The 13,806-nt window shown below is 38.5% G+C and overlaps 1 protein-coding gene across 2 annotated transcripts in view; it reads left to right on the forward strand.

The window, feature by feature from the left end:
- Window positions 1-13,549, forward strand: part of PRMT3 (protein arginine methyltransferase 3) — a 139,936-nt gene extending 126,387 nt beyond the window's left edge. For both annotated transcript variants that reach the window (XM_074401235.1, XM_003919914.4), the window contains one exon: window positions 7,867-13,549. In XM_074401235.1, the coding sequence (XP_074257336.1) occupies window positions 7,867-7,976 (110 nt within the window). In that variant the 3' untranslated portion in view covers window positions 7,977-13,549. The remainder of the gene's footprint in view (window positions 1-7,866) is intronic.
- Window positions 13,550-13,806: the final 257 nt, after the last annotated feature.

Raw genomic sequence — 13,806 nt, forward strand, 5'->3', positions numbered from 1 at the left:
GTTTGTTCCTACTGCCCGCAGCATGGTAATGGGGGACTGGTGCACAGGGGCTTTTTCTCCCCCTTGCTTGGCAAGCGGGAGGGAGGGTTACCATGTTACAGCTCTTTTCACACTTGTCATTTTGCGGGTTCCAGGTTCTTGTCGCGCAACCAAGAAGAATGCAGTTACATGGACACTGGAATGTGAGCAAAGCTGGGAGTAATTTTACTGAGTGACAGAAAAGCTCTCAGCAACTAGAGGGGACCCATAGTGGGTAGCCCTCTGTGTGAAGGGGGCCTGAAAGCAGGTATCCCCCTGTGTAATGAGTCTGGGGTTTCTATGGGCTCAGAATAGGGGAGTACAAGTTGATTGGTCCATGGGTGGGCCTGGAAAAATCACCATTCAGTCAGCTAAAAGCCATCAAGGGTATTCTCTGATCATGGACTCTCCCAGGCACTGGCAGCTCAGTTTTAAGGCTTTAAACAGTCTTTGGCTTGAAGGTTGGGTTTCACTGGTGACCTGTCCCTATCTACCTAGGAATTTGGTCTGCCTCCTGCCGATATCAGTAAGTCTGTCCTTGGGGACAGACTTGATAATAAGACAACAGAAAAAAATCAATGTGAGTTTTGCAGACTAACAATTTGCCTAAAATAGTAATTTGGCTATAATACATTTGGCTAAAAACAAAATGGAACTATAAAAATAATGAGTCTAATTTTTTAGTTTCATTTGGTTTTTGTTTTTAATCACAACCTAGTTTTAAAATATCATTCCAGAAGAGGCAGTTTAAACATTTGAGCCCTTCCAGCATTATGGGAATAAAGGACCAGGCTTCTAGAATGAGTATTTGTATTTTTTTAATTCGCCACCAAATAGAATGAGTATTTTTAAAGGAATGAGAGGACACTTAAACATTTTAAATTCAGGGTGGTTTTTCCCTTTAAAATTCATATACAATTTTATTGTATAAACTTTTATTGTAAGTAAATATGGCAATATTTACTTTAAAAATTCAAATCTTTTTTATGTGATTTGGCTTTGAAAATATAAAATCAAGCTATTTCTCTTTGTGTAAACAGTACATAGTAAGCTTTTATATGATGGAGAATCTGGGAGCGTTTTTTTTTCCTTTTTAAACTCTTAAGTTTTAACAGCAATTAATAATGACTCATGTGTTTTTCTTTCCTTTTCCTGGGGAAATGAAATGTTATTGCTCTGGAAGAAATTAATTCTACAAAATACGTTATAACAATTACAGTGAAATCAATTTGTTCTTGAACTGTGGCACTGCTTTGTGGTACACTAACAGCCGTCTGCTGATGATAAAAAAACAGGTTCATGCGGCTCAGCTCCAGAGTGTTCTTTCCAGCTCTCACCACAATGCACACACTTAACATCAGTCATTTTATATCTATTTGACACTGATTAATTACTCTGATTCATTCTGGTATTATAGCCACCGCCTTGGCACTTTAGTTAAGTCTGAACGATTGAAGGGAGTTCAGCAGTGTGAATTATGTATGTATTATTGTGACCCTTCATGGTATTTAATTAACTTAAATGAGTGTGTGTGCACCCACATCTTTGAAATTACAATTATGGAAAATATTTACTCATATTTCAAGAAATGAAAATCTTATCAGCATAAGCTTATATAAATGGCAGTTGTGTTAATTTTACCACTGTTTATTTAATATTGATGCTTAAATTTTTTTCTTTCCTGAAAAATTAACAGAACTATCCATTACTAATTCATTTTGACTGGGGCCTTTTATTTTTAAACTGAGGAATGCATAGAACTCTTACAGGTGCATCCTTTGATCATGAAATGAATATGATAACTGGATTTATAAGCACCATGGAACATTTCTGTTTTGACTTACACCAAGGATTGAATAGGACTTTTATAAACAAGACAACTTACATATTTTTTTTTTTTGAGACGGAGTTTCGCTCTTGTTACCCAGGCTGGAGTGCAATGGCGCGATCTCGGCTCACCGCAACCTCCACCTCCTGGGTTCAGGCAATTCTCCTGTGTCAGCCTCCTGAGTAGCTGGGATTACAGGCACGCACCACCATGCCTTGCTAACTTTTTGTATTTTTAGTAGAGATGGGGTTTCACCTTGTTGACCAGGATGGTCTCGATCTCTTGACCTCGTGACCCACCCACCTCGGCCTCCCAAAGTGCTGGGATTACAGGCTTGAGCCACCGCGCCCGGCCCAACTTAAATATTTTTGATGCTTGAAAGGCAGTGTAAATGAAAGAGCAGCAACCATTAGAGCATATGTACTAAAAGTAGTATTTACTAGTGTTACCTCATATACATCAATGAGAAAAGCAGTAAGGTAAATGCACCTAACAGATTTTTTAGATGGTAAATAATTGAAATAGTACTTATCACTTCTGATTTGAAATACAGATCAGAGCAATCACGTTCTGGTTGTTGTTTTCATTTACTCTTTGTATGTTTGATTTCTAATAACAATGTTGATAAAGATGGCAGGAATGTGACACTGGAATATATTTCATACCTTTTATGAAGGAATTACACTTCTGATAATCCTAAGGAATCAATTCAAAATTCAGACTTAAAAAATACTTGCGGCCGGGCGCGGTGGCTCAAGCCTGTAATCCCAGCACTTTGGGAGGCCGAGGCGGGTGGATCACGAGGTCAAGAGATTGAGACCATCCTGGTCAACATGGTGAAACCCCATCTCTACTAAAAATACAAAAAATTGGCTGGGCATGGTGGCACGTGCCTGTAGTCCCAGCTACTCGGGAGGTTGAGGCAGGAGAATTGCCTGAACCCAGGAGGCGAAGGTTACGGTGAGCCGAGATCGCGCCATTGCTCTCCAGCCTGGGTAACAAGGGCGAAACTCCGTCTACAAAAAAAAAAAATACTTGCTGCACGAAGTGAAAAATAAAACTGCTTTAATTTGTTTTTCTTTCTTTAAACTATCTTCCTTTATAGAATTTTCTTCATTTTTTAATTTTCAGTATTTTATTATTAATTTTACATATTCATGGGGTACATATTTTGATATGTGCAAAGTGATCAAATAACGGTAATAATTAGCATGTCCATCATCTCAAACTTTTTTTTTTATTATACTTTAGGTTCTGGGGTACATTTCTGTCAGCCTTTTCCTTTTGGTTTCTGACTTTGGCTTCATCCTTTAAAATAAAGGATTCAATTATCTTATTCAATTCAAATATATTACTATTTTTGGATGATTTATTGAATCCTTTCCCCAGTGACTTAAAATGCCCCACTTACTATGTATTGAATCTCCATAACTGATCTGATTTCTGTACTACATTTCATTTGTCTGTGTTTATTCTTAAGGCACCCCATTTGTAAACAAATAATTTACATTTAATTCACACTTTTTGATTCTATAACTCAATGAGTTTTGAAAATTATATACACCACTGTAGAAATATAGATTATTTCCATCACTCCAAAAAGATTTTTCTTAGCATCTTTCTAAGATTCATCTATCATTAGGTTGTTCCTTTTTATTGCCAAATAATGCTCCTTTGTATGGCCATGCCACAATTTACTTCGGTATTCACCTGCTGTTGGACTTTTGGATTGTTTCCCAGTTAGGGGCCATTAAGAATAAAGTTGCTATGAATATTCATGTAAAAGTCTTGGTGCAGACAGATGGTTTCATTTCTCTTGGGTAAATACCTAGAAGTAGAATTGGTCTTATGGTTAAGTGTATATTTAACTTTATAAGAAACTGACAAATTTTTAAAAAATTACTACCTAACATTCTTAGGACTAGGAATTCAGTGAATTCAGTTGTTCCACCTCATTTTTAACACTTATGAAAAAGATGCAGTATCCTAATTTAAGCCACTTCATTGAGTATGTAGTTATAGCTGTGCTTTTAGTTTTCATTTGCCTGATGTGATGTTGAGCATTGTTTCATATATGCATTGGCCATTTTTTTATCTTCTTGTGAGATTTCTGCTCAGATACTTTGCTTGATTTCAAGTTGGGTGGTTTGTCATCTAATTGAGTTAAATTTAAAAGTTAATAATAGTTCATCTTTTCCCAAATGTCTGTTCACTTGTTCCATCATTATTTCTTAAAAAGACTATCGTTTTCCAATTTAATTGCCTTGGCTCCCTTGTCAAAAATTAATTGACCATATGTATATCAATCTACTTCTGAGCTCTCATTTTTCCCATTGATCTGTATATATGTCCTTATGCCTTTAAGATAGTCTTTATAAGATTCAATAAGAAAAAAATGGCAAGATATACACAAACAATTGTTTTAGCAATTCTAGGTCCTTGTTATTTCCATACAAATTTTAAAACCAGCTCATTAATTTCTACCCTAAAAAAGACTGCTAGGATTTTGATTGGGATTTCGTTAAATCTATAGATTAGGGAGAATTGACATCTTAACAACATTGAGTCCTTCACCCATGAGCAGAGTGTGAGTTGTTTTGTAGTTTTATGTAAGTCAGACATATATTGTTAGATTTATCTCAAGTATTTGTGTGTGTGTGTGTGAGAGAGAGAGAGAGAAAGAGAGAGAGAGAGAGAGAGGAAGGGAGGGAGGGAGGGAGGGAGAGGCAGACAGACAGACAGACTTTCACTCTGTCGCCCAGGTTGGAGTGCAGTGGCGTGATCTCTGCTTACTGCAACCTTCACCTCCTGGGTTCAAGCTGTTCTCATGCCTCACCCTCCCAAGTAGCTGAGACGACAGGTATACACCACAATGCCCAGCTAATTTTTGTATTGTTAGTAGAGATGGAGTTTCAGCATGTTGGCCAGGCTGGTCTTGAACTCCTGGCCTCAAGTGATCTGCCTACATTAGCCTCCCAAAGTGCTGGCATTACCACCACACTCAGCCTTTATGCTTTTTTGAAGCTGTTGTATATGCTGTTACATAAATTCTTCATTGCTAGCATGTAGAATTAGATTTATATCTTGATCCTAAATCATAAGACCTTCCTTAAACTTGAATAAATCATTCTAGTAGCCTTCTTGCATAGCCATAGGATTTTCTATGTATAAAACCATGTGGTATGCAAATGAAAACTTTAATTCCTGCCCCCTCACCATCCCACAATTTATATCCTTTTTTCCTCCACATTTTAACATCCTGACTAGGACATCTAGAGTATTTATTTTATGTTGAGTCTGTGGAAGTCATTTTATTATTTTGAATCTCAAGTGTACACTATCTGTCTTTTCATATATGAACTACTTAATACCAGCAATTAAATTAAGTACTTTATATAGGACATAGTGCTTATGAATAAAAAGGAACAAGCCACTGTGTTGTAAAAATCAAGCTTGTTGATTCGGTGTTGGCAATTCAATAACAGAAGTTAAACCTGATAACAAAGTTGGCAATTACTATTCTTTGTCATGTATTTACAAAAACAATGTCATTTTATCATCATGTGGTTGTTTGTTTCCAGTCGTAATGTCAATAAATAACTTAAACAGAAGTTGTAAAATGTTGATTAAAGAAGAAGCAGTTAAACAGCCAAAACAGAAAAGTCAAAATAGAAAAATCTTAAATGTGTTTAATATACTAATAATCGACCACAAGGCAGTAAAATTTAGGCCATTTCTTGTTCGTTATAGTATACTTAAAGCTATAGTCATCTTTTTTTTTTTTTTAAATGGCGATAGGGACGTACCAGAGTACAATTGAGGAGCTTGGGTTCTGGACTTAAACTGCTTAAAATCCTGGTTCTTTCACTAATTGGCAGTATGACCTTGGGCAAATTACATACCCTTTCTGAACTTCATCTTTGAGTAAGGAAACTACACTTACCTCATAGTAATACCTTGTGATCATTAGTGAGCTAAATCACGTAAAGACCTTAGAATAGAGTCTAGCGCAATGTATTGAATAAATGTAAGCATAAATTATCTAATGATTAACCTGAACTTCATAAAGTTTATTGAACTATCTGAACAATGTCCACTATCGGTGAACATGTTATAATGAGATAGTTTTATATTATTTTCTTAACAAAATAGAGGAATAGGCCCGGCATAAAAGCTAAACCCAAATCTACACATTAACATGCACCTACACAAAAATTATCTTTTGTTGAGTGGATTGCCCCTCGGGCCACGTTATTTCTTCTATTATTCAACTCCTTAATTTTGTGTTAAACTATGAGTCTCACCTTTTTTGCAAAATGCAGAGAATGTATCAGTAATGCAATCTTTATAGTCTGAAAAAACATAACTATTAGGTGGTTTGTTATGTTTTACTTGTGTTACTTCACTACCATCTTGAAAAGCATTCAGATAATTTTCCTTGAATATGGGGAATTTGCATTTTTAAAACATACAATATTGATTCAGTACTTTAATAGTTTTACATAGATTTCCTCAGTCATTATATGGAGCCTCATTGTGTCCATCCAGATACTAAAGCTATTCCTGATTCTACTTGGTGTTATCTTTATATTATTTAAGCAAGGAATAGTGATCAAAGACAACTTAGCAGTTTTTTGTTTATTTTGTGGTGGGGTAGGGGACAGAGTGAGACTCTGTCCCCCAGGCTGGAGTGCAGTGGTGTGAACTCGGCTCACTACAACCTGTGCCTCCCGGGTTCAAGCGATTCTCCTGCCTCAGCCTCCTGAGTAGCTGGAATTACAGGCACCCACCACTATGCCTGGCTATTTGTATTTTTACTAGAGACGGGGATTTCACCATCCTAGCCAAGCTGGTCTCGAACTCCTGACCTCATAATCCACCCACCTCAGCCACCCAAAGTGTTAGGATTACAGGTGTGAGCCCAGCCCTTTTGTTACTTTTTAAACAGCTCTTTAAAATAAATGAAAAATTAAGTATTTATAATTAGAAAAGTACAAAGATAATTACATTTTGGAATACGATAAAATTTGGAAGATACAGAATTTAGGAGATCAGCCTTTGCAAAGATAAGTGATTTATTTGTGTTAATTGACATGTGTAAGTTGTTTCCCTTTTACAACACCAGTACATTATTGGCCAATGGCCTTGTCACGTGCCTCTACATTTTCTCGGCTATAATTTTCAGTACCTCAAAATGCCATTCCTGAAAGTTCTGTGTTTTTTCTTCCTTAAATACCATTACATGTACATTCCTTAAGCCTGGCTAACCATGACTTTATCCCCAGCCACGGATAATTCATTAATTCTTGTGAAACCTTGCCTTTAACTGCCTTCCAGCCATCCCCAGTGCTCACCTCCAACACACTTTAGACACATGCCTATTGTGTAATTGTTAGTATAGCTTTTTTCTTCACCCTTAATCACAAACTCTGAGGGCAGGGACCTCTTTTTCTAGATGCCCAGAACCTACCATAGGGCCTCATATTCAGGAGTTTCAGTAAAATGCTTCCTTTGACCCTGCACGACCATGGTAGTTTTACTCTCTTTCACAAGGATTTGACACTGGTGTGTGGTTAGTTCTTGCTTCATTCTATATTAATGAAACAGGGCTGGGTGCAGTGGCTCACACCTGTAATGCTTTGGGAGACTGAGGTAGGCCAAACACCTGAGGTCAGGAGTTTGAGACCAGCCTGGCCAAAATGACAAAACCCCATCTCTACTAAAAATACAAAAGAATTAGCCAGGCGTGGTGGTGGACACTTGTAATCTCAGCTACTCAGGAAGCTAAGGCAGGAGAATCACTTGAACCCGGGAGGCAGAGGTTGCAGTGAACTGATACTGTACCACTGTACTCCAGCCTGAGCCACAGAGACTCTGTCTCAAAAAATAATAATTTTAAATTAATAAAGTTAAAAAGTGGTAAAACATCATAACTAAAAGAAGTGCTAGGTATACATTATTTACTTTTCTGCTATGCTGTCTTCTTTGAATTCTTAACAATTTTTGCCTTTCTTTTACAGGGGAAACCTTAAAAGGAAAGGTCACAGTTCACAAGAATAAGAAAGATCCACGTTCTCTCACCGTGACCCTCACATTGAATAATTCGACTCAAACTTACGGTCTGCAGTGAAAAAGCCATAAAAGCACACTACCTTGCAGTTTTTAATGTGGGGGTAGAGTGGGTCAGCAGGAGGGAGCAGGTTTTATGTGAGCAGATGGATGGATGATGGACCCTTTTCTAATGAGCCTCAATAAGAAAGAGATTCTTACTGTGAAGATCTGACGTAGTTCAGCTGAGGAAGGGAATCAGCTGATCCTCGCCGTCTGCCACGTAATCATTTGCTTAGAAGTTGGCTCGGCCAGATTTAACCAAATGTAACTCCCACAAAATTGAGTTTATCTATATTGCAAATCAGTTATATTGGCCTATATTTGGAACAGTGATAATCTTTTGTTTTTAATAAGTTCTTGCCGGGCGCGGTGGCTCAAGCCTGTAATCCCAGCACTTTGGGAGGCCGAGGTGGGTGGATCACGAGGTCGAGAGATCGAGACCAACCTGGTCAACATGGTGAAACCCCGTCTCTAATAAAAATACAAAAAATTAGCTGGGCATGGTGGTGCGTGCCTGTAATCCCAGCTACTCAGGAGGCTGAGGCAGGAGAATTGCCTGAACCCAGGAGGCGGAGGTTGCGGTGAGCCGAGATCGCGCCATTGCACTCCAGCCTGGGTAACAAGAGCGAAAGTCCATCTCAAAAAAAAAAAAAAAAAAAAAAAAAAAAAAAATAAGTTCTTACTCCAAATTTTAAACAATAGAAATTGGTTAGCTATTTGGATAATGTTTTATTAAACTAGTAACACAGATAGTACACATTTTATTACAGATTCCTCTGAGGAGGAGTTTTTAATTGTATTTGCTAGAAAATCAGGATGTAAGAAACATTCGTGTAAGAAACTAAAATATGGAAAAGAGCTTCAGCCTTCTTACACAGATCGTGTATACAGACAGCCTAGTTGCCTGTGCTGCCTACCACACTCAAGGTTCTCCTTTTGTAGTCTCCTCCCGCTTTGTGATATTCCTTAGCCCTGTAGATTTCTAGTACTGCCCAGGAAATCTAATTTCAATACATTTATCCTAGGTTTCATGACAGTTTTTAAAGATTGGGATAAATATGTACTTATTTGCTAATGTATCATCTTTTTCAACCTAAATTTATGTGCAAAGGTTAAATATGTAACTGTTACTGTACTTAGCACTCAATAAAGCTGTGTCATTTATAGTTACTGATTCAGTTTGAAATGTAGAATGAAAAAGGTTCAATAAAATGTATCAAACAACTAGTAGCATTATAAAATATTTCACCTGGGTGTGCAGTGGCTTATACATATAATACCTGTAATATTTGGGAGGCCAAGGCAGGAAGATAACTTAAAGCCAGGAGTTTGGGAACCAGCCTAGGCAACATAGACCAGGTGTGTACCAATTTTCTTTAATTAACCAGGTGTAGTGGTGCATGCGTGAGCAGATTGCTTGAATCCGAGTTGGAAAGTACAGTAAGTCAAGATTTTGCCACTGCACTCCAGCCTGGGTGACAGAGAAAGACTCTGTCTCTAAAAAAAAGTTAATTAAAAGTAAAAATAGGGCCGGGCATGATAATTCATCTATAACAGGTGTCCCCAAACTGCGGCCCCCTGAGGCCATTTATCCAGCCCCCTGCTGCACTTCAGGAACGGGCACCTCTTTCATTGGTGGTCAGTGAGAGAAGCACAGTATGTGGCGGCCCTCCAACAGTCTGAGGGACAGTGAACTGGCCCCCTGTGTAAAAAGTTTGGGGATGCCTGAACTATAATCTCAGCACTTTGGGAGGCTAAGGCAGGAGGATTGTTTAAGGTCAAGAGTTCAAGACCAGCCTGGGCAACATAGGGAGACTCCATCTCTACCAAAAAATTAGCCAGGTGTTGTGGTGCACACCTGTAGTTCCAGCTACTCTGGAGGCTAAGCCAGGAGGATCACTTGAGTCCTGGAGATCCAGCCTGGGCGACAAGGTTAGGCCCCATCATCCTTCACTCATAGATAAGTTTTTTTTTTTTTTTTTTTTTTTTTGAGACAGAGTCTCGCTGTCTCACCAGGCACCAGGCTGGAGTGCAGTGGCACGATCTCGGCTCACTGCAACCTCCGCCTCCCAGATTCAAGCAATTCTCCTGCCTCAGCCTCCCGAGTAACTGGGACTACAGGCACGCGCCACCACGCCCAGCTAATTTTTGTATTTTTTTAGTAGAGACGGGGTTTCACCATGTTGGCCAGGATGGTCTCGATCTCTTGACCTCATGATCCACCCTCCTCGGCCTCCCAAAGTACTGGGGTTACAGGCGTGAGCCACTGCGCCCGGCCACTCATAGATAAGTTTTAACATATTAAGGCCTTTTGTAAAATCAGAAGCATTTAAAACAAGTCTTGCTTAACAGAGATTATTTTTAAGAAAATAAGGATTTTAAGGAGAGGCGTTCCACATGCCTCCTTTAAGTTCAGCAGTTGGTTCTTTGTCAAAACAAGACATACACCAGGCAGCTTAGCATAGTGTTGAGAAGCATAAGCCATGGAGTCAGTGCCTTGGTTCAAATCCTAGCTCCAGCTCTTACTTGCTATATGATCTTAGTCACTTTCCTTAACTTCTTTCTCCCTCTGTGAACGTGCCAATTTATGAGTTCATAAATGAAGAATTTAGATCAGTACCTGGCACATCAAAAACAATAGTGGGTGATAGAATCATCATTTTCATTCAAGGACTCCCCTCCAAAGAATACATGGCACCACATACATTAGATCAGTTTAAGAATTGTCATGTTCATCAGATAGTAATTATTCCCCTCGCACATGAATTGGTGAGAACATTATGATGGGACGTGAATATTTAAAGTGGCAAAATCTGTTTCGACAAGAAATTGTCTTTGGTCTTTTAGAAAACTGGCCTAGCAATGAGGGGGAAAACCTCTTCAAATGATTTGTGGGGTTTTTTTGATAACTAGACTAACCAACATACAAATGATGATTTTAAGACCATAGTCTTGTCTTCGTTCATAAGCATGATTTGCTTTTACTGAGTAAATCAGTCAGCTTGTTTTCACCATGGATTTCAATTCAGACCATTACTAGAAATGTATGGTGCTGATAATACAGTTTAAACTACTTGCGATTTTGTCTTGAATCGCTTCCTATACAAATTTGAGTAGGTTTGGGTGATAAATAAGAAGGCCCAGAAGAGTTCATGGATTTTTAAAGTAACCAAAAACTATCAGGTTTCTTTTTGTTTGTTTTTTCTCTTTTGTAAGTTAATACCAAGTAGTATAAACTACTTCTTAAAAATTACTTTTCTTCAGAACTCTTGTTAGGTTTCCATGGGATTTTCACCCGGTGACACTCTTACTCTCTTCAGGTTATGACTAGCCCAGCTACTGTTAGTGGGTTTTTGTTCGTTTCAATTAGCCTTCCCAGACCAGGACATTCTTATTTGTGTATCCAAGCATTTTTATGAGAACATAACTGTCCAAATGTTAGCTCTTCAATTAGAATTTTTACTTTCAAACTGCTGTGAAAAATAAGTACTTTGTAGCCTTTGACAATGATAAATACAGTGTGCTTTTATGTTGTGACAGATGGGCATTTATAGATACCAGTTTACTCTGTTCCAGGGGTTTTATTTCCATTAAGAAAATACATTTCCCCCCTGTCTTCCTTTGAGAAAACTAACATTCTATTGAAATGCATGGGGCCATCTCCATATCATGGTCATCTATAGCAGAACTGTGGTCTGAAGAGAGCGCTTCAGAAGGAGTGTTCCAAGGAAACAGAACTCCAGGTGTACAGAATGGTCCAGTAAGTAGCCATAATGACCGTGGAGCACACTCTATGGTTCATCAGGCAACTAGTTTAACTTTGAAATAATCCCTGTTCGGTCCTCCAGAGTAGTTGTTCTGTTTTGTGTTTTTGTTTTGTTTTGTTTTGTTTTTTTAAATCACTTAATGTGGATTAGTCAGTGTAGTCCACCTGTGTCCTTCAGCATTCTACCTCTCACTTTTTATGATGGATTATGTAAAATACATTGTGTGAAGTTAGCAACTTGAGATCGATCCATTAGAGACTCTTATACCAGACATGCTCTCAAGCTTTCATCTAGAGAAATTGAAACAATAAGATAAGCCACTTTGCTCTTAATGACCATGCTAAAAATTGTAATTTAAGCTACTGGGCTCTAACATATACATATACCCAAAATAGCCAGGTATTCAGATTTCTTAATGTAGCAGAATAACAAAAACATGTTAGGTTTGCAACACTGTCATAAGAGTTTCAGCCACACTTTAAATCATTTGCTAAAACAAAATAGTTTAAAAACTTTATACTGTTTATACTATTTCACTCCTTCAAGAGAGTAACTTGTGGTGAAAGACCAGATAGGTGAGATACCCGAGGTCCAGCCCTGTCTAATGCAGGGTTGGCAAACTGTAGCCCCGAACCAAATCCACCTGCCCCCTGTTTTGATAAATAAAATTTTATTGAACACAGCCACACTTAATTCATTGTTATACTGTCTATAGCTGCTTTTGTACTGTCATGGCAGAGTTGAGTAATTGTGACAGAGATTGTATGGCCCACAAAGCTGAAAATATTTACCAGCTGGCCCTTTACAGAGAAAGTTTTCCAACTTCTGGTCCTATAAGGCTTGTAAAGGTAGCAAGTTACATATTTGCTCTTACAGCTGAGAGTGAGGTGATAATAGGGAAGTAAATTCTGAGTCAAACAAATTTAGATAAGATTTATAATCTGAGGCTGGGCGCGGTGGCTCATGCCTGCAGTTCCAGCACTTTGGGAGGCTAAGGTGGGTGGATTACCTGAGGTCAGGAGTTTGAGACCAGTCTGATCAACATGGTGAAACCTGTCTCTACTAAAAATACAAAATTATCTGGGTGCGGTGGTGCATGCCTGTAATCCCGACTACTCAGGAGGCTGAGACAGGCGAATCACTTGAACCTGAGATTGCAGTGATTGCAGTGAGCTGAGCTCAAGCCACTGCACTCCGGGATGGGCAACAAGAGCAAAACCCCGTCTTAAAAAAATATATATATATATTTATAATCTGTATAGAAAACCTACTCAGGCCAGACGCAGTGGCTCACGTCTGTAATCCTAGCACTTTGGGAGGTCAAGGCGAGCAGATCACGAGGCCAGGAGTTCGAGACCAGCCTGGTCAACATGGTAAAACCCCGTCTCTACTAAAAATACAAAATTCGCCGGGTGCCTGTAATGTTAGCCACCTGGGAGGGTGAGACAGGAGAATCATTTGAACCTGGGAGGCAGAGGTTGCTGTGAGGCAAGACCATGACATTGCACTCCAGCCCGGGTGACAGAACAAGGCTCCGTCTGAGTGGGGGGCAGGGGGTGGAGAGAAGAAAAAAGAAAACCTACTCAGACGAAAAAAAATTTTTTTTTAGTAGCAGCCAAGAAAGGAGCAGAGATGGCTAATACCATAGATAAAACCATTTATTCATAGAATTCATTAATGGTCATGGCAGAGAAGATACGAATGCACAAACAGAACACATAGATTTTAAGAACTTTTTTTTTTTAATGTGGAGCTAAGTAACTGGATGTACTGCTCTATGAACATAGGATTGATTAAACCTAAATTGCTAAAAAAAAAAAAAAAATAACAGTATTTACATACATGAAATTGATGTTCTGAGTTTTAACAATTAGTGCCTGGTATAAAGTGAATTAGTTAACTGAAACTTTGTAGCTGATTATCAACTTTAAAAAGATTTAATAAGACCAGAAGAAATGTGCAAACAGAGCTTTTGTTTGTTTTTGGTTTTGTTTTGAAATAGGGTCTCTGTCACCCAGGCTGGAGTGCAGTGGCGCTATCTTGGCTCACTATAGCCTTGACCTCCCACCTCAGCCTCCCTAG

This window comes from Saimiri boliviensis, chromosome 6 (genome assembly GCF_048565385.1).
Source record: "Saimiri boliviensis isolate mSaiBol1 chromosome 6, mSaiBol1.pri, whole genome shotgun sequence".
NCBI lineage: Eukaryota > Metazoa > Chordata > Mammalia > Primates > Cebidae > Saimiri > Saimiri boliviensis.